The 22050-nt window shown below is 43.2% G+C and overlaps 2 protein-coding genes across 2 annotated transcripts in view; both read left to right on the plus strand.

The window, feature by feature from the left end:
• LOC131686705 (small RNA 2'-O-methyltransferase) overlaps positions 1–22050 on the plus strand; it is a 53712-nt gene that overhangs the window by 8613 nt on the left and 23049 nt on the right. The window lies entirely within an intron of this gene.
• On the plus strand, positions 177–21978 carry LOC131686704 (uncharacterized). The gene is made up of 4 exons (XM_058970618.1): positions 177–2202; positions 2270–2443; positions 18871–19887; positions 20093–21978. The coding sequence occupies exons 1-4, from the start codon at positions 636–638 to the stop codon at positions 21649–21651; spliced, it is 4317 nt and encodes a 1438-aa protein (XP_058826601.1). The 5' UTR covers positions 177–635; the 3' UTR covers positions 21652–21978.

A 22050-nucleotide genomic window follows, 5' to 3' on the forward strand; every position in this document is an offset into this window, starting at 1 on the left:
TTACCCAAAATGATGTAATATTATCCAAAGCAGGCTAAGCCGCATCCCTTTAATTTTAGATTTAATAATCATTTCCCTCCAATCACAGACGTTGATAGTAAACAAAGTAGAAAAGTTGGCGCTTTCTATTTGTACGGAATTTCATAGATTATTTTGATGGTTGTAAAATAAGGTATAAATAATAACCTGTAATATATAAAGTCTATAAATCTGGCATCACTGGCTTACTGTCATCGGCATCGCGCTCGTGCTGTCTCTCAAAAGGAACTGTCAAAAAGTGTTCGCGTTTAAGTTTTCTTTACCCAGCGACTTTCGTTTCGTGACCAAAAAAGTGTCCAACTTGGGAAAGCAGAGTAGAATATTACGGTCTACCACTATTTGGTTATCGAAACCCCAATACTCGTAGTTTTATTCTAAGATCTTGCTTGCATTTGAGTTGTTATCAAAAGTGGAAGTTTTGTGAAGAATGGAGTGTTTACCGGAAACGTTTAACTAGCGCACACACGCACGGCAGAAGGAGAGCTGGGGCAGAAAACAGAAAAAAGGCATAATCTTCCCATTACCGTCTGTCAAAGTTGGTATTTTTTCCCAATGGTTTTCGGGGTTTTCGGAAAGAACGTACAAGAGAAGCAAGGATGAGTGCCGAGGAGTTTATTTATAGTGTGGTCAACAGTGATAACGTTGCTCAACTTGATTTAAATGTAATTGCCAACACGCTGGCCAGTGTAGATTCGCTGATTCGACAGATCAAGTCCCAGCAGGTGGAGAATGAAAACCTAAAGGAAAAAATCTCGTCACTTCGGTCTTCCGCTCTGCAGATCAAGCAGTTGTACGAAGCGGAGGTTGGCAAGAATCAAGGAACAGTGAACCGCGAAGAAGATTACATAAGGCAGCTGAGGGTGCTGGAAGGTAGAGCATCCGCAGCTGAGAATGCGCGAGTTAATGCGGAACTACGCGAGAAGGAAACGGTGGCGGAACTGGAAAGAAAACTGGAAAGTAGTAAAGAACGTTACGATGCTCTTGCCGTGGATATGGTTAAAAGTTGCTCGCTGCTAGCTGATAATGGTTTGCTACCCACGGAACAGCAGCTGAGATTTCGGGATGTCAAAAGCCATGTCCAAGGAATAATTCAAAATGGCCAAGAGGTGCCGGAGGACATAGTAGCATATTTGAGCAGGAAGAAACCTTCCAGGAAAAAACGTAAATCTGAGTGTGAGCTACGTGATCAAGCCGCTATTACAATCGGTCAGTCGTCTTGCTCGGTTGGTGTTAATACAATTTCTGAATTGCCATCACAAACGACTTCTTCCACTTCGACACATGATTTGGTGACAGTTTTCCCTAATTGTTTGATGTCGGATGAACCGAAGCCTCTTCCAGCGCTGCCGAAGCGAACTGTTGTCGACAAAAGCACCATGTATTCGAGCTCAACTATTACTCGATCGACATGTACTTCCGCCTTTATTAAAAAGGTTGACGTGGGCATAAATTTTCCGGAAGTTATTCCAAAGTCCATCGACGACATTTTACGAGAATGTGTCATTGAGCTCCCATCGTTGCTTTCTCCAATACTAGATGATATCCCTATTCGCAAGGAATCGGTACATACTCAAACGGAATCGTGGCAGGATCAAATACCAACGAAAACTCAAATGGCTTCTTGTGGCACAAACACAAATTTGCGTAACATTCGTCGAAAGATTGACTATGTTCGAAAGTTCGAACAGCTTCCTGCCAACCAGCTGTTATCTAGCATAAAAAAGGAAGAAATGATTTCACCAGCCGGATCGATTCAAAATATACCAGCCGTTTTCCACCAATCAGATGAGCTTACCGGTGTAAATCCTCAGCTGACGCAGATTTGGGGTTTGCTAGGTGACACGATGTTCCGCTTGCTGGGCAGTGGTCGCATGTTCGATAGCCAGTGTTACAATACCATCAACGAGCGGATGGCTATGATTAACAACCTGATCGATCCCGAAACGAGACGGGGGACGGAAATGATGAGTGAAGTGTTCGCTGCGGCAGCAGCATCCGCTGCGATGGCCTCCTCCGAATGCGAAGAGGACAGTGGGAAACCCGTCGCTGGTCGACGGGCAGACTCGTCGGTAGTACGTTTGTCTATGGGTCGGGGGAAATGCATGGATGACTATGAGGCAGATGCCGCCGGGATGGACGATGCGGAGGAAAGAGACGAGCCAGGTGCGCTGTTATTTATAGTGCATGTGTGGGCGGAACTTTAGTCATGAATTCGTTTGTTTACTTTCAGAATTATGTGAAACTTTATCGTTGGAAACAATAGCTTTTCCCTGCGCGGGTATGGCAGAGAGCCAATCGAATGGACCGCCAGATGTAGATTCTTGCCGTTTAGAGCGTGAAGCTGTCACTGGATCGACGGACGAAATTTCTTCTGCCTGTGAAGTAGCTCCATCTGGTGGTGCAGGTAAGTACACACTTTTATCGAAAATTATATTATTTTTCGGGATATGAAACTGAACTCAATTTAGTGCGACAAGTGGTATGATAGGTTCCAGTTTGCAATTCAAATAAATCTTTTTCAACTTCAGCATTGTACTAGTCCGTTTTTAAAATAAACTGTCTAACGATAATTGATTATAAATCAAATGTACTACTGTATCGCCGAACAGTGGAAAATATTTCGGGAAAAAAATTTTACTCACGGGCTAAAAGCTTCTAAAAGTCAGGAGTGACCCAATGTACGAAGCAATCCACCGCGTGATCTCAATGATCTGGGAGGTAGAAGAACTGTTTTCAGATTAGCGGAAAATGCCCTTGCTACAATAATAATAATTATTATTATTATTAACTTTTTAAGGCGATCCGTCGCACAACTAGCGAAGAATTTTGTCGGAAAATCTGAGACATTCACACGAACACCACTGGCCAGGACCAGATCCCGATTTCATTCATTAAACTACTCTGTCCGGTTATCCTGCTACCACTTTCACACCTGTTCAATTCAATAATTGAAACCAAATCCTTCCCCCTGAAAGCCGACTAATCCCTCTCAACCTAAAGATTTCCGGCCAATCAGTGTTCTACCAGTCATTTCAAAAGTTCTGCTTTCTGCTGCTCAAATCACAGAACATCTAGATAATCCAAATGCGCCCCTGCTAGCAAGGCACCAATCCGGATACAGAAAAAGACATAGTACAACAACCGCTCTCACTAAGGTAGTACATGATGTGTACACGAATCTTGACAACATCTTCTGTACTGTTATGGTCCTTGTGGACTTCTCTCTCGCCTTCAACTGCGTAAAACATCAAACTCTGAGAGCCAAGCTTCGGAACGATTTCCATTTTTCTCAGCCGGCATGCGACCTGGTATCATCATTCCTGGATCGCAGAAAGCAGTCAGTTCGCCTAGGAAATGCACTGTCCAGTGAGCAAGATGTCCCCGACGGTACACCTCAAGGATCGTGCCTCAGTGCACTGCTATTCAGTCTGTACATAAATAGTCTACCTTCGTATTTAAAGTGCAACTACCACCTGTATGCTGATGATCTACAAATCTAGGCTCGGTTTCCGATGTGGATAGACTTGTACATGCTATCAACACTGACCTCTAAACGATAGTTCACTTGGCAGATGCAAACTGGCCCAAGCGATCATCTTCAGCAAATCCGGAGTCATTGTACCACAAACCAACATTATTTTTTGTGGTGAAATAGTGCCAGTGTCAAACGAGGTCACAAATCTTGGTCTGAAACTCGACCTTAACTTATCCTGGTCTCAGTAAGTAAACGATATTACGCTGAAAACTTACAACATTTTACGAACGTTTCGACGATTCGCCCCAGTCCTTTCCTTACCGACTTGACGAAAGCTGATGCAAGCAGTAGTAATGCCCATCTTCACGTATGTCGATGTGGTATACTACCCCGGACTTTTTGCAGCTCTCAAAAATCAACTGCGTCGCTGCTTCAAATCAGCTGTCCGCTTTGTCTACAACCTCCGACGACGAGACACAACCGCAGACGTCCGGAACTTCATTCTTGGAGTCGATCTACATTCTAACTACTGGCTGAGAATATGCTGCTTCATGAGGCAGGCATACCATGGATATCTGCCAAACTTCATCCAACGGCACTTACAACATGGACAGCAACTGAGGACACGATCCTTCATCATACCCAGGCACACAAACACCACTGGCAAAAGTGTACTGGTGTATGGAGCAGCCTGCTGGAATGGCCTATCAATCGACGCCAAGTTGAAATCAACAATAGCTTCTTTCATGAGCTACACAAGAAGTTTGATCTAAATCAATTACCTACCTTCCATATTTTAGTTAGTATCAGTTTTGTTTGATTTGTTTTACATCCTAAATGTATCTCTCTAGAAGTAACATTTCCTTAACCTGATATGAAGCTTACGCTAACAGGTTGTCGTTACAAATAAACATAGAACATACAAAATACAATTTTCATCCGGTGGCTGGTTCATCCTCGTATATGTGGAGAGGGCAGTCCAAAGAAAGTTTTCCTGAGTGAGAAATTACAGAGTTTAGTGCATTGTGCATAATATATCGGTTGTGTTGTACATTCTTCGGTTGGTGTCTTATTTTGTCGTACAGTCCGTTGTCCTTCAGTACGTTGTAGAAAATGAAATGTTGGAACTAAAACGAATGCTACCCGGTAGAGCATGAAAGATCCGTGCTTCGGTCTCAGATCTTTCGAAAAGGTCCTGTGCCAACCATGTTGTGTGACTCGTCCGGAGGCTAGTAAAAACTTTTGGTTTCGGTAATTTATTGGTTGATTTCTGCTTTCACATTTCTAAATAAAGATGTGTCATCATTCCGCCAGCTCTCTGCCCAGGAGGCATGACGGCTATCCACTCTTTTAGGTCTTGACTCGGAACTTTTCGTGTATATGGCGAGTCTCTACGACCCAAAGAGGCATTATCACACACATTGACTATTTCTCAATTGATTTTAACACAAGAGATTAAGCGATGAAGGAGTTAAGATGAATTAGGAAGCAGTAGAGAGAGGGTAACAGTGGATCAGCAGGAACTATGAAACATTCACAATAAAATCATAATGCATGATCAGAATCGTCTCATTTCCTCATATTTCACGATTTCTAATTCTTTACACGTGTTGCTTTATTTTGGAAGAGATCTGATAACTGTATCTCTTTTAATGGATATTTGTTTGTTTTGTGATAGCCAGAGTAAATTTGCAATGAAAAACATTATTCCATTTTTATGAGCTACCATTCATTGAATAAATGTTTAGTCTATTGCTATTTATAGCAAATTTTATGCGCAACATTTGCTGCGAACAAAGTTTTTTGGTAACTTCTCATGGTTCTGTGTAATTTCACAATTTTCATGAATAGACCCATTGGGTAACTGTGGAACGATGGCGTATTGGGAACAGTGATTTTTTTTTGTTTTTGTGGTCTGTCTCAAAATTTGAATGGGTTCCGATTTTCCACAGTAAATACTACTCATATAGAAAATATATGTATTAGTTAACAACAGAGTGGCACTATGTATCACTCTTGGTTACACAAATAACAAGTATTATCATCAAAATTAAATTGTTGAAAAAATGTGTTTCATTGTTACCCTCTCTCCCTAACCCTAGCTAAATTTTATTTATCTAAAAAGTTGATACTTTGAACGCCCTAACCACAAGGACCACCCTAATTCAACTGATATAAAAAAATCGGCAAAAAAGTTCTAAGAAAGTTTGTCGAAGATACTATATATCCACAGACAAACAGACGTAACAGCTCGAGGAAAATTCTAAAAAAATCATCGCCCCCGTTATACTAGCGTTGATCACAGGGTGTACCCCATATGGTATAACGGACGTTTGGCATAACAGGTTTGGCATAAAGACGTTTGGAATAATGGACGTTTGGCATAATGGAAGTTTGGCATGATGGACATTTGGCATAATACCTATTGGCGGTTAAGGGACATTTGGCATAACGAACGTTTGGCATAATGGACATTTGGCATAATACCTATTGGGGGTAAAGGGACATTTGACATAATGGACATTTGGCATAAAATGGGGAGTGAATCCAAAATTATCATAATCAACTTTTGTCATATATACGATGTATTATTTCGTAATTTAGAATCAACTCAAAAAAATATTTTTCATTTTGTATGAATTACGCAATCTACAAGTATTTAGATGGATCATCGCAAAAAACGACTAAATATAGGCACATTTACACACATTATTCTTCATGGGTTAGAAGGGTCCTTTGGATTACGTGGTGTAAATTCAGCAAGTAAGACTTCCGTTTTTGGATAACTTGAATAAAGATTAACAAGTACAGCAGAATACAGATGTATAATTGTGTTCTTTGTAAAGAAGGTTGCATCGCTGTGTTTTCCATATAATATTTAATTACTATTATGCTCAGAATTGTGATGCACCCTACTTTACATTATATATGGAGGATTCCACATAAAATTTACCACCCCAAATTTTTTTTACCATTTTTTTTCGATTTGGCTGTCTAAAATACTTGACACGTATTTTTTTCTTTCAAATAGTAGTAATTTGCTTAATTTTTTTAAATACTTTTATTCAATCGCCAATACTGCAATAACTGAAGAAGATATTAAAAATTGTTGAAAACATGAAATGTGTGCTTTTCTCAGTTTTCGAATGAAGTTTATTAAAAATAATCATACTGCTTATTTAATGTAAAACATTGAAAAGTTGGATATGACTTTTTTCTCTTAAAACATTTTTCTTAACGCCATTAACATTTTGGAAAGAACATTTGAGTATTTTCGGCGTTATGAATTTTTCAACCGAAACCTGCGCACGCGAAGCATACCACCACACTCTTCGCTCACACACGGGTTTGGCTGTAAGAGTTTTTACACGCTAGCGCGTGCGAACCGCGTGGAGAAACCTTTCGTGCGTGCAATATGTATACTATTCTGTGCATATTAATAAATAAATAGTATATGAAAAGTATAGTGATTCGCTCTTCTTTACAAAGAACGCAATTATACTTCTGTATTCTACTGTAGTACTGTACAATGTACAGTTTACATGTTACTCATTATTCAAGCTATTGAATTACGGAAATTTCACTTGCTAAATTTACAACATGTAATCCAAAGGACCCTTTTAACCTATTAAAAATATGTTCAAATGTGCCTATCTCTAATCATTTTTTCTTTGCGATCCATCTAACTACTTACAGATTGCGTGATTCATATAATATGAATTTTTTTTCTATTTTTATGCCAAATGTCCATTATGCCAAACGTCCCTTTACCCCCAATAGGTATTATGCCAAATGTCCATTATGCCAAACGTCCGTTATGCCAAATGTCCCTTAACCCCCAATAAGTATTATGCCAAACGTCCATTATGCCAAATGTCCCTACCTCTCAATAAGCATTATGCCAAATGTCCATTATGCCAAACGTCCATTGTGCCATATGGGGTACACCCGACACTTCGACAGGAATACATTTCACATTTCTGTCATTTTCTTCGATAAACGAATATGAAGTAGAAAAACATAAACAAATAACGTGGTGGGCTTTTCTGTGGCCAGAGGTTTTGATTCGGTTCAGTTATAATTTTTTTATCGGTAGTTTTGAGATAAAAAAGTGTCACTAAGTGTTCGAATCGGAGGATCCGTGGTGAAGTTCGGCCTTTTCTCTCTTTTCATCGTGCGCAAAAGAATCAGGATGCTCGTTCGGATCTTTATGTTTATTTATTTTATGAGTCGCGGACGTCATGTTCAATTTGACGTGTATAAAACTAATACATTCAAAAGTGACGAATGCTCACACCTTTCTTTCCCTTCATCTTTCGGGTGTTTGCGGTAACGAAATGACTATGGCTATGTGTCAAAATCGTTTCACAAGCGCCACGCTCGGTAAGGTGGCGCATTTTTCATAATTCAAATCGACCGTTTTTTCTGTGGGCGATGAAAATTCAACTCGTGTTACGTCTGCTTGTCTGTGATATATCTAAAACCAACGGTTCAGGCGCAAACAGTTTTGTCATCCTAAATACAGCTTTGGGACCATAGTGCAGTGTGTGGAAATCAATCGATAATAAACAATGCTAGCTTTATATTCTTTGACAAACTAGAATCGAAATCTTACCTACAAAAATTACTACTTAAAGTTTTCTTGCGGTATTCTAACAGGCCATGGAAGCAGTAGTCAACTGAACTATGGTAAAATAGTCGTTTCGATGAATTAGCGTTTCAGCGTAGAAACTGCGAGCACCATCATTCCGGATAGCAGCGGCATCCGACGACGACCAGCGTTTTGAGCAAAAACGGCATCCGACGACAACGAGTGACATCCGGCGACAACCAACGAACAAGCGGAGGATGGCAACCCGGTAGCAAGGCGGAAGATCTGCCGAGAGGGATACTCTCGAGGACAAAATAGGTGGTCACTACGAGAGGGGAACTCTCGAGTACACCGTGTCGACGGCCGCATCCTTCCGTAGCGTTAACCGCGAAGGGGTATTCGGCGGTTCAAAGTTGGAAATGGCGTATGGAACATCGTCTGGCGAAGATGAGACTCCACCACGCGTTGCTTTGACGCCCGAAAACGAAGATTTCTGCAAACCTGTGGAAGGCTTAGAAAAACAGCTGGATGAGGACGTCGACGCATTGGAGGAGATTGTCATGCCTGTAAATGATGATGTCCTCAATAAGCTGATTGATACAGGGTCGTTGAGACAAACTATGAACACGCTGAACATGAAAAGTACGATCTTTTCATCCGCGAGCTAGATCGTAATCGGAATCGGAAATGACCGCTTCGGAAGAAGTCCAAGCTCCACTGATCTCCATGCCAAACAAGTATCAACACGTTAAAGTCGCTTTGACGGTTTTGCCGAATGAAAAACTCTACAAAACCGATCATGAAGATCAAAAGAATGTTTATCGATGCTGAAGCTGGGGCATAGACGAAGTATGCCAATAAAAGATGTAACTTCGGTTACAACGAGAATGGTCCTTTTTGGGAACAAATGCGAAGTTCAAAAATTGGAGAGCCCGACTACCGTCTTTACGACGAAAGCAGGTAAAAATCTTCGGTCTACGAAGATTAAGAAAATGAGATTGAAAAGTGTTGTGGGCAACAATGCAGTAAAATACTTGGAATTGTACAATGTTCTTTTACTCCGGGTCTTGAAGATAATTTGCTTTCGACTAGAAGGGTTAGTAAACACGGTAAAAGTGTTACTTTTACAGGTGAAGAGGTTATCTTAAAGTATGAAAATGAGATAATTGCTTCAGGAGTCCTTGTTGATGGTTTATTCCACCTTGATTCATTTTGGGAAGAAAAGTCGGCGGAAAATAAAACAAGCCCACTATTGTTCGGAAACAAAGTGAGTTTGGAAACATGGCATAAATGATTGGGCCTTACCAGTAATATAGATTTAGAGAAAGAGAATAGTTGCGTATATCAATATAATATGGCAGGGAAGCAGGCAGCATCCAAATTTAAACAAGCGAAGCTGCCAAGATCAAAACGACCACTGGAGCTCATATATTCGGACGATTGTAGTAGCATGAAGCAGGAAACTTATGATGAGTATCATTGCTATGTAAGTTTTATTAAAGATTATACGCGTTTTCTCGTGGTTTACTTCGTGAAACACAAATCTGAGGCTTTCGAGATTTTTTTTAAAATATTAAACTATGTATAACGAATTACAAGCCCATTGCAAGAGAACAGAATTTTAAGCGACGTTCACAGTTCCATACGCACCATAAGAAAGCGGAAAAAGTAAACGTATGAAAAGATCGCCAAACAAAAAGATCAAAGCACGCTTTACGATAAAAAATTAGGAACAGATCAGTGCGAAGAAGGATGCTAACCTGTTTGGTATGAAGTCATTTGGCATAACGGCGTTTGGCATAATGCCCGTTTAGCATAAGAAATAATTTTATAGGTCATTTGACCTACTACTTGGTCTTTTGGCATAAAAGACGTTTGGCATAAAGTAAGAAAATATTCGTTCAAATTTTTATGGCGTTTTGATTCACTGAAATAAGCATACAATTCCAAGAACTGCTCATGTTTGAAAGAAGGAATAAACTTCGGTGAGACAATATTTCTGTATCAGATTGATTACATAGAAAACTAAATTAATCATGGAATTTGTGCATTGTGAACATTTGCATTTAGAACTATGTTAGTCATCTAGTATTATAGTTACCACTTTTGTGTAATGTCATACAATAAAAAATTGTAATTGGAATCTGCTAATGATGTGATAGCCTGCTAGTTTCAAACTACAGGACTACAAACTCATGAAAATTGGATGAAATCAGCGAAAAAAAATATTTTTCTGCTTGTATTAACCATTCCATTTACGAATATTTGGATTGCTGAAATTTTTAACCCAAACTATTTGTTCCGACTGGAGGAACGTTAGTGGAACGTGGAGGGCTGAGTCACTACAAAGAAATTCTCTGGATTCTTCGCGGACTTCAGCTGGGGTTCTTTTTCCTTCCGGGTGGACTGTATGGTTGAGAGCAATCGCAATGGCCACTTGAGGACCGTTCCGGCGATGCTCAAACGAATGACGCTGACTGGTGGCGTATAAAAACTAAATGAAAAACCTTGTTTCGATGACACTAATTTTACTCCTTTATTAGGTTGCTGCTGCTTCGTGGTTGAAACTGAACTGAAACTGTTGCTGCTTTGCAGCGCAAATTTATATGCTAGAAGGAAGGAAATAAGTCACATCATTAATAATACATCAATACATTAATACAGCTACGCTGATACACGAACAGTGCAGTGCGACACCGCTCAATTATCGTTGCGCAAAGGGGAAACAGTATATGCTGTGACGGATGGAACATACTCCCGCCGGTTGGAACTACGTGACAACAGATTCGTCGTCTGATGGCGCTGCGATGGAGTTGTCTTCGATGGGAAGAACGGAAAGCTTGTTGATCGGACGGCGAAAAGTAGAGCCATCGACAAAAATATCCACTACTCGAACTAGGCCTTCAGCATCAGGGTGGACAGCGGTGATATGTCCCAGCTTCCAGTTTAAAGGTGGCTGTGTCTTGTCGTGGAGAAGAACAACCATTCCGGAGCGTAGATTCGGCATCATTCTTAGATTCTTTTTCCGTGGCTGCAACGTGTTGAGATAATCCCGTCTCCAAGCACGCCAAAAGTGCTCACGCATGAGCTGCAAATGCTGCCATCGACTCAAACGGTTGGCTTTGATGTCTTCCAGAGACGGCTCGGCTGGTGTGATGAGCGGACGCCATATCAGGTAATGTGCTGGTGTAATCACTTGTGGATCAGCTGGATCGGTGGAGATGCTGAATAGAGGGCGAGAATTCAACACTTGCCAATTCTTCAAACGTTAACCGCGCGTTACCGACGACTCGCTTCAGGTGAGTTTTTGCCGACTTCACTGCCGCTTCCCACAGTCCGCCAAATTCAGGGGCGTCAGGAGGGATGAAATGCCACTCGATTTCACGTGCTGCGCAAAACTGTCGAACTTGATCGAGCATCTGTTGATCTCGAAAAAGATGATACAGCTGGTTCAACTCAGAATCATCTGCTGTACCAATCCTCTACGACTGATGAAGCGTCTGAGTGATGCTAGGAACGCATCCGTTGTCAGATCAGAAACCGCTTCGAGGTGTACGGCCTTGGTGGTCATGTAAACATACACTGCTACATACGCCTTGACGAGTTTGGGACGATAGGTTCCTTGCTTTACCAACAAAGGACCAGCGTAGTCCACACCAGTCACTGCGAATGGTGGAGATGGCACGATTCGTGATTGCGGAAGATTCCCCATCAGCTGCGTTGTGGCTCCCGGTCTCACACGAAAGCATTTTACGCATTTGCGAGTAATCTGCCTCACAGTAGAACGAGCCTTGAGCGGCCAGTACCGCTGTCGAATTGCGTTGATGAGCGCTGATTGGCCCGGATGAAGCAGCTCGATGTGCATCGTCCTGATTAGCATCGTCGTGATGGGATCCTTGTCGGGCAATATGATTGGATGCTTTGATGCATATGGCAACTTGGAGTGAATGAGTCGGCCTCCAACTCGGAGCAAGCCATCTTGGATGAATGGACGAAGATTTCCGACTCGCTTGCAATTTTTATTGGACTGAAGGCGTTCAATTTCGTCTGCCAATTGAACGTGCTGGGAAATCTTAATGAGCACCTCCGTCGAGCGCTGCAATTCTCGGATGGTCAAATAAGGAGTGAGAATACGATCGAGGAAATGCTTCTGCTGGCAATTGTTGACGAACCTCAAAACATATGCCATGATGCGTTGTACCTTGCGAAAGTTGCTGAATTTAGTTACAAACGGAAAGAGTTCGACCTTCACAGCTGGCGTAGCGATGACCAATTTCATCTCTGGAAGCAGCTGATCAGGAACTTCTTCTGGATCTTCTAATTCGTAGTAGGTTGATCTAAGTAACACGGGGCCGTTCCACCATAGTTCGTTGTTGAGTAATTGTTCCGGTAACTGACCTCGCGATACCACGTCAGCTGGATTGCTTCCCGAACGAACGTAACACCACTTGAAGTTTCCGGTGGTTCTCTGGATCTCTGCCACGCGATTTCGCACAAAAACTTGCAGACGATCGGCAGGCTTCTTCAGCCAGGCCAGGACGATTGTGCTATCGGACCAGAGAACAATTTCTCGGAACGTCATCTGTATGGCTTGTAGTACCTTTTCCAGCAGGCGAGTTAGCAGTAGAGCAGCACACAATTCCTTCTTCGGGATGGTTACTTCATGCAGTGGTGCAACCTTTGGTTTGCTGCTGAGTAGTTTCAATTGTGCCGAACCATCGGCGGAAATACTGCGCACGTAAATGGAGGCACCATACGCAACGGCAGAAGCATCAGCAAACCCATGAAGTTCGTAGGCCACGGCATTTGGAAAAGTCACACATCGTGGCACCTGAATAAAATTTAGATGAGGCAGAGATTCTTGCAACAGTCGCCATTGTTGTTGGAATCGTTCATCCAGGATGTCATCCCATCCTGCGTTGGTCTTCCATAGCTGCTGCATCAGAATCTTGGCGACCACGATCACCGGTGAGAACAATCCCAATGGATCAAAAAACCTTGCAATCTCGGAATAGATGATCCGTTTGGTCGCTGGTTGAGCCGACGTTGACAATTGTTGATTTTGATGAGCGATGAGAAGCTGATCGTTATTCGGATCCCACAGTAAGCCAAGAACCCTTATTGCTTCGTTGGCACCATATTCCTGCAAGGTGAACTGCTTTTCACGTTCTTCGACTGGAATACACTGCATAAACTCATCCGAGTTGGAGCACCATTTGTGCACGGGAAAACAACCTCGGGCGAGCATCTGCTTTAATTGGCGATGGCATTCAATGGCTTCCTCGATGGTATCCGCACCAGATAACACGTCGTCGATGTAACAATCCTCCTTTACGATACGAGCACCAATGGGAAAGTCTGCTGACTCATCTTCGGCGAGTTGGAGCAAACATCGGGTGGCTTGATATGGAGCGGATGCTGTACCGTACGTAACAGTATCCAATTCTAAAACACGTAGCGGTTGAGTTGGCTGCTCTCTCCAAAATATTCTCTGGTAGACGGGTCTTCCGGGGCCACAAGTATTTGCTGATACATTTTTGTTATGTCCGCCGAAAAGACAACAGCATGCTTCCGGAAACTCAGCATGATGGAAAACAGATCCCTCTGAACAATGGGACCAACCTTGAGTACTTCGTTGAGCGATAGCTTTGGTGACGATGACTTGGCGCTTGCGTCGAACACCACACGACACTTGGTGCTGGAGCTATGTGTTCGAAGAACGGCGTGGTGTGGCATATAGTACATTGCCCGATTAGATTGATCATTGGACTCCTTCACTTCGTGACAATGTCCAAGAGCCTCGTACTCGCGAATGAAATCAACATACTGGGATCGAAGTTCGGCGCTGCAGCCGTTTTTCAAGCATCAGGAATCGCTTCAAAGCTAAGGCACGACAATCATCAATCTGGTTAACATTTTCCTTCAGAGGTAGGCTAACGACAAATCGTCCATTTGGATTGCGATTGTGAGTGGAAAGGAAATGTGTTTCACATGACTGCTCTTCTACAGACAGCGGCGTAACATCGGGAACTTCTTCAACGCTCCAGAACTGGTGCATCAACCTTTCCACACGGGCGATGGATGCGACATTGGATTGTTGAATGGCTACGTTGGATACGATGGCATCGTTTATCACTCCGGCGACCACCCATCCAAGGTGAGTGTCTCGCAGTTGTGGCAGGTTGTCGGCGAGAGTAAGACAACCTGGCTTCAGTAAGTCGAAGAACAGCTCAGCTCCGACTAGCATGTCGATCTTCTCAGGCTTATGGAACTCAGGATCGGCCAAATGAATCCCTTGGGGGATGTTCCATTCGGTGACGTCAATCTTGACAGATGGAATTGTGCCCGTCACCTTTGGTGTAACCAAACATTCGATGTTGGCATGGAAATCTTCATAACGGGAACAGAATTTTACGAAAACCTTGTCTCGAGCAAACGTTTTCAAGGCGTTTATGCCGGTAATTGCAACATTGGCTCGTTTCTTCGGGAACCCAAGGATGTCTGCCATTTTCTCGGACACGAAATTTACCTGAGAACCGCTGTCGAGCAACACACGGCACTCATGTGGCTGATTATGTCGATCAATGGCGTGTACTATTGCAGTTAGTAGCAGCACTATCTTTGATGACTGCCCATAGTTGCATGAACAGGCTGTCCAAAACTGGTGGATCTTCTTTAGGAGCAGTGCTCGAATTCAAAACAGGAACTGGAGTCGCAACGTTAGCCGATTCTGGTACCTGCTGGGATGCATTCAAGTTCTTCAAAGTGGCACACTGGTAGTTGAAATGCGCACCACCACAAAGCTCACACATTTCTGCCTGATTCGTGTTGACCGTCGTAGTAGCGTAACTCTTCTGGATTGGTGCCTTTGGTACTACTGTGACGAACTTCGATTTGGGGACTGGCGTCGGTGCAACTGGTGTAGAAGTCTCGCAGTTTTCCAAAATTTGGCATCTGGTTTTCAGGAAAGCGATGGTCGACTCATACTTAGGCAATTCACCTCGTTTAAGAGTTGATTCCCAAGCCTTGCGCGTCGCTTTGTCCAAAGCATTCGTAATGGTGTAAACAACCATGTGCTCCGAAATGCCGATGAGCTGCTGATTCAAATACCGGAGGCTTTCTACGTGACGTGTAGACTCATCTAAAAGGGCTCGCAAATCCTTATACGACTCACCTGACATCCTTTTGAGTTGGAGCAATCCTCTTATGTGTGACTCGACGATGACACGTTGATTTTCGTATCGCTCTGTCAGCACAGCCCATGCTTGCTGATAGTTACCAGCGTTTTCATCCAAAACTCCAGCCGCCGCACCCACAAGAGCCTTGTCCAGGTGGTACAATTTTATTGCATCGGTGTCTGCTGAGTTGGCCATTAGGTCCTGGAAAACCGCTTTGAATTTGGCCAATTTGCATACATCCCATCGAAGGTAGGAATCGGTGCCTTCAATGGTTGATGTTGAATTACAACTTGCGGTGCGGTGGGTGGCAGAATAGCATCATTTTTCATCTGGATTATTCTTCCTTCAATTGCCGTGGAGAGGTAATCATGTAGATCTTCAAAAGCGTCGCAGGCTCTCCTGTTCTGCCACTTTTTCATCCGGAACGAGCGCCATTATGCGGTTTTGTATGCTGTTAAACTCGGCATAAGCATTGGCAAGTTTGCTGCTCATAACGTTAAGCTGGGCCAATTCGAAATGCCGGACGTCTCGGAAAGTCGAATGTAACCGCACCAATTTGCGGTGTACCTGGCTTCGCTGTCGGAAAAGTCCGGTCAGTTCCTTCGTGGTGGCGGCATCAGCTGCTATTTCCGAATCCTGAAAACCACGAAAAGATTCACTTTCACTTCGTGTGGGTGATGGTAACGGTGGAATCACATTTTCATCTTCAGGATTCACTAAAGGTATGGGCGGTGAGTGTCCGACTGGCATTGTTCTTAAAACACGTGCGGCTAACAAATTTGAACATGCACGGACACGCGTTGGCTCACACCGAACGAATGAAATGCAGCAACACAGGTGGAAAAAATTTAATCCTTACGATTTCGTTTGGCGTCGAAGCGGCTACTTGATGGCTCGATCCGGCGGCTTGATCTTCATCCGGCTCGAAGGACCATAGATGTTCCGACTGGAGGAACGTTAGTGGAACGTGGAGGGCTGAGTCACTACAAAGAAATTCTCTGGATTCTTCGCGGACTTCAGCTGGGGTTCTTTTTCCTTCCGGGTGGACTGTATGGTTGAGAGCAATCGCAATGGCCACTTGAGGACCGTTCCGGCGATGCTCAAACGAATGACGCTGACTGGTGGCGTATAAAAACTAAATGAAAAACCTTGTTTCGATGACACTAATTTTACTCCTTTATTAGGTTGCTGCTGCTTCGTGGTTGAAACTGAACTGAAACTGTTGCTGCTTTGCAGCGCAAATTTATATGCTAGAAGGAAGGAAATAAGTCACATCATTAATAATACATCAATACATTAATACAGCTACGCTGATACACGAACAGTGCAGTGCGACACCGCTCAATTATCGTTGCGCAAAGGGGAAACAGTATATGCTGTGACGGATGGAACACTATTGTTTATACAATAATAAGCGCCATTCCTAATATATAGTATCTTGCTTTCCAAATGTTTGTTCTTTTGACGCCTTACTTTTGTTTGCTGTCTAAATTAAAAAAGAAGGAGAAATCTAAAGAATAGTTAATATTCAAAAGAAGAAAAAAACTCAGCAATAAATATGTATAAAAGAAGGCAAAATCTCGAATACTTTAAGTTACTACCAATTTCAAAAATATTCCAAAAATATTTTAGAAGAATTGATAATATTTAGAAGAATTTTTAGTTGAATTTAAAATCAAAACCTAAACAATTTTTTATGCCGGTTCGCTGGCGTTCCAGTTGATGTCCACTGCTAGCTATTCGACGCAGACTACTCGGTCTAATCCCCGGCGGTGGACCTAGCCTACTCACGAGCCACCGGTAGGGTGTCGAAGTCAGTCCAGCGATTACGGTGAAGCCTGACATCCGGTTCACCAGCGTCCTGACGACCAAAACCCGGTGCTATGTCGCGTACTACTCAACTGGTCTCCGGTGGTGGACCTAGTCTACACTGTCGGAGAGTTCCTCGGCGGCGGAATTTCTCTCGAAACCCGATTCGTGGGTTCACAGCGACTTTCTAGCCAATAGAGCCATTTTGTTGGTCCCTTCGCCACTTCCTCTGCAGCTCGGAGCGTATACTTGTAACCACTCTGTTGACAGCGTCCCAGGTATGCTCGGTCGCGGCGCATCTCTTCGACGATATTGTCAACTGTCACAACAAGCATACCCATACGAACTTGTTTGAACTTAGGGCATTCGAAGACCACGTGTTCCGGTACCTTGCACGTTCGGGCAAAGGGGTGACGAAGCATGCCCAAGTACTTTCGGAAGCATCCGTGCGCGGACAAAACTGCGTCAAATGGAAGTTGACCTCTCCATGCTTCCTATGCACCCAGACCGATACATTTGGGATGAGTCGGTGGGTCCAACTTCCTTTCTTCGCGTTGTCCCAATTGCTTCAGTGCACGCATGCAATCACGTGCCTTCTGACGTCGATCTGCATCCGCTAAACCGCTTTACAGTTGCTGACCAACAACACCTCCGAGTTGTAGTGAGCTATTTGTAGCTTGACCTCGTTCATCCAGTTCTCGATCGCGTCTATTGTCTCCGTCACGAACACCTCCACTTCTTCAAGTGTCTCACCCATCACTGTTAGTGACACGTCGTCACATTTTCACTTTACTGGGCAGCCGCAGTGCTTAGACCCCATCGTACATACCGTTCCAAAGAGTTGGTCTGAGAATTAAGCCTCAAGGAACCCCGCTGTGACTCGCATTGGCTTCTTCCCTTCGCTCGTCTCATACAACAGCACTTCCAATCCATGTTCGCCGTCAATGAAGGACTACAGAATGTGACGTCGATGATGGACTCCCTCCCGTCTCTCTGAAATGTGCTAACAGAATCTTCATTGCACAATCGTACGTCTAACTTCGCTAGAGCTTCTTGCATGATACACCTTCTTGTGTTCGTTACTCTATTGTCCCCCTCCACAGCCCAGGCGTTGAAGTCATTAGCAATGACTACCGGCTTTCGACCGATGAACTACTCGGTTAAGTGCTCCAGCATTAGGATGAACTGCTCTACTGTCCACCTTGGAGGAGCGTAACAACTACACACGAAGACGCCGTTGATTTTGGCGATCTTGAAGCCCTCGTATGAGCGTTCTATCACTTCTTGAATGCGGAATCTGCCCATAATTTGTATCACAGCCGTTCCCGATCTATCCACCATCCAGTAGCCGTTATCAGGGGGGACTTGATACGGTTCTGCAATCAAAGCGACATAAAACATTGTTTTTGTCGTAGACTGCCGCAACAGTTGCTGTGCATTGTCACAATGATTCAGATTCATCTGGTTTATCTCCATTACTGTTGGTCTGCAGTCGCCTTGGCGCCAGAAACTTTTCTGGTTGATCACAAAATCCCTCTAAACAAGGTCACAACATGCGTCAAAATTGTTAGTGGCAATAAACAGATATAGCAATAATACGTAGTAATGATGACGTAGACCTAAACTGTCACACGTATCAGCACAAAAGTAATTTTCGTCTTGACGCATGCTAGGACCTTCCTATAACAGGACCCACAAATTTTGCACAAAATTCGCTTTCCCTCGATATATTTACCATAGTTTAGAGATGTTGAATTGATAATAAGTTTTTTTTGTAGATAAATCAACAACTCTACCAACCGTTCCTGAAAACAGTGGCGCCGTTACAGCAACCGAAGCCAAAGAAACATTAGTCGTGACAAGTGAATCGACCGAGGTGATCACCGACCCTGACTGCCCTTTGGCAGACGAGTTGCCTTCTTCATCGCAAGAAGATCCTCACATTTTCAGCTTAATCCAACACACGGAGGAGTCCAATGATTTTGCAGCATTAATTGCGTCAAGTGACGAATTGCCTACACCAGTTGAATATAACGAATCAGGCAATCCTACGCTAGAGGAGCATGATGAAATTGCGCAGGAGTTGCGTCTAATGGAAGAAGGAAATACGCACCGAGGTGAAACACTACCGGCAACGTTTTCATTCGGCGCTCTGGACAAAACCAGTGAAAAATACTACATGCAGGTAGTTGGTGATGAAGATGTAGCTTCTGGTACTGACGATGAGAGCGACCAAATGTTGATCGCAGACAATTCACCTAGCCGTTCGCTGCAGAGCTCAAGTTGTACCTCAATTGGTAGCAATGGTACGTTAATATCACCCATCAAGGTGAAGGAAACCAACGACCTGGTTAAGGATCAGTTCAAAACGCCAACCAGCCCAGCCATCAGCAAGAGGAAGCTGAGAGAAAGGTTGGAAGGTGGGAGTCCGGTGAAACGAGGTCGGTTATCTCCCACGACTGAAACGCTGCTTGAAGATGACTGGGATAGGAAACTGCTGCACATAAAAGATTATTTCATGCTTCCGCTAAGTTTGAATCCAATCGAAGACGCTGAACGTCATATTGATGCAAGGGATGATGAAGATAATGAAGATTGTGATACTGATGATAACGAAGAGGATGATCCTGTGCAAAATTTACCGGATTGTTTGGCTACAGAACGATTCGACGTCACTTACAAGGATGACCAGGAGTCTAAACGACCAAACGAGGAGTTGACGAAACCAATCAGAGTTGATGTTGGCGTTGTTTCTAGTAATGAGATCATAGATTCGCCCCAATCACCAGTCCCAGGTTTGTTTGATTCGATTCTATCTCCTTTTTTGTTATCAGTTTCCCATCTAACTCCGCATCATTGTTTCTACTAAATTTCTACAGTAGCATGTATTTTGTATTTGCTATGATCTGTTCTCAAAACACTTTCATTTCCGATTTTTTCTTATAAATTTTAAAACTAGCTGAAAAAATTCATATTATTTCTATCACGTTCTACTTTCAGCCTCACCGGTATCCTCTCCACGGTACGACAGCTTTAAGGAACCGCTTCGAATAGATACGGTGAACACTACTACAAGTACTGCCACGGATTCACCGGAATCGCCTATTCCAGGAGATTCTCCCATGTCGCCAGTTCCTGACACACAAAGCTCCAGTTCCTGGAGCTGCGAAGATTCGCCAATGTCTCCGCCTCTCGAAAGTCGCATTTCCATGTACAACGAAACGGTCGAGCCGAAGATAATTCCTTTGGAGCACCCAATCGCTAACCGATTGGAGGATGACTGTAGTAACACTCCTATAGGAAAAACTATTGCCAGGTATAGCACCAGTAGGCGAGCGGAAGTTTTACGCAGAATGGCTCCTGATGCCAGTAAGAAGGAAGCTGCTTTGATTCGAAAGGTTGTTCAGTTGATCAAAGCATACGTTCAAGGTGAATGGACGATGGATGGTGTGACACATCGATGTACAGAACTGATGCAGGTGACAAAAGACACCCGAATAATTTCACAGGCATTTATTGACAGTGTTGTCTCCTATGGAGATATGCCGGTGGATGTTCAATGCTCTCCTCCGGCACCTCCGTTACCAAGGATAGTCCAACAATTGGTACTGTTGTTAAAGACGATGAACGAATCGTTATTAAGCTTGGATAGAGTGATTTTGCAGGAGATTGATCGGAAAGTTTTCACGCTCAAATCTGACAAAGTGAACTTAGTTAGTATTACAGCGATGACCCACTTGTACATTGGGATAACCGACTGTAACCGATTCCTCGGTGGTACGGGTAGATTGTACATTTACAAGTGTTTGTACTACTTCAATTTCAAAGGTTTACCTTTGATTTACTACATTTTGAAAGCTTTTCCACACGCTCTTCCGAAGAAAGGCAGTCTCCATTATGACAACTCAGATGCAGTGGTAAGCACTATCCGGACCGTTCTCATGAATACAAACTTTTTGGAGCGTCCCAATAGCGCTGGTGCACATTTGTATAAGAAAAGCGAACTACTCAAGCTTCTCAAGTACTTCTACGGCTATCAGCAGGGGTCGCCAACGTACGAAGAACTGATCATCAATCTGGTAGAAAAGATCAAGGCCAATAAGCTTCGAAACGTCGACTACTGTCTTATTCTTGTAGCCAAACGAAAAGGCTATGCATGGGCTAATACTCACATTGTTCAGAAACACCTTTATCCGCTTCTCAACGACTACCTCAAACAACTGAATGCAGAAGGAACGGTGGATGATCAGATTTGTTGTTTAATTTTCACCCTTTCAGCTATCCTCAAAACTCAGCCAAACGGTCAAAATGTATCCGGTATAATGCAGATTCTCGGAAGCATCGTGCAAATGTCCGACAGCAATCGGAGGGTGCAGGAGGCGGCCGTAGCTGCTCTGATGCGTATGACTCGCTTCGGTTTTGCCGACATCTATGAATGGTTGTGCAAATGGTGCCCGACGTACGAAGTGAGCGGCCGAATAAAACTTATGATGGCCACGTTTGTTCACCGGAAGGATGGTCGCTTCTGGCAACAGCTTAATCAGCGAGAAATAGTGTAGTCTGTGATCAAAAAGAAATCGGTTGAATTATTTATTGCACGATCGTTTGGAACGTCTGCAGCAACGCGTACACTTGCTGTGTAGCGAGCCTTCCAAAATCTCTAATTCTAAAAGAGCTGGGTCGATCTTTCGTTCCGAGTGAGGTTAATATAAGAATCGAAAAGAACAACGGCAACAGAGCACTGATTGCGCATGTGTATTTTTATAATGTTTGATAATATATGAAAGTAATCAGACCGTTAGATATTTAATTTTCCTGAAAGTAAATTGTAAATATTTGTGGAAGTAGGCAATAAATATCTAATGGAAAGGAATCCATTTGTGAAACTATTTGTGTTTTATTTTCACTGTTTTTCGCTTGTAATCATGAAATGGCATTGAATAAAGATTGTCTTGTTC

This window comes from Topomyia yanbarensis, chromosome 3 (assembly GCF_030247195.1).
Source record: "Topomyia yanbarensis strain Yona2022 chromosome 3, ASM3024719v1, whole genome shotgun sequence".
Taxonomy (NCBI): domain Eukaryota; kingdom Metazoa; phylum Arthropoda; class Insecta; order Diptera; family Culicidae; genus Topomyia; species Topomyia yanbarensis.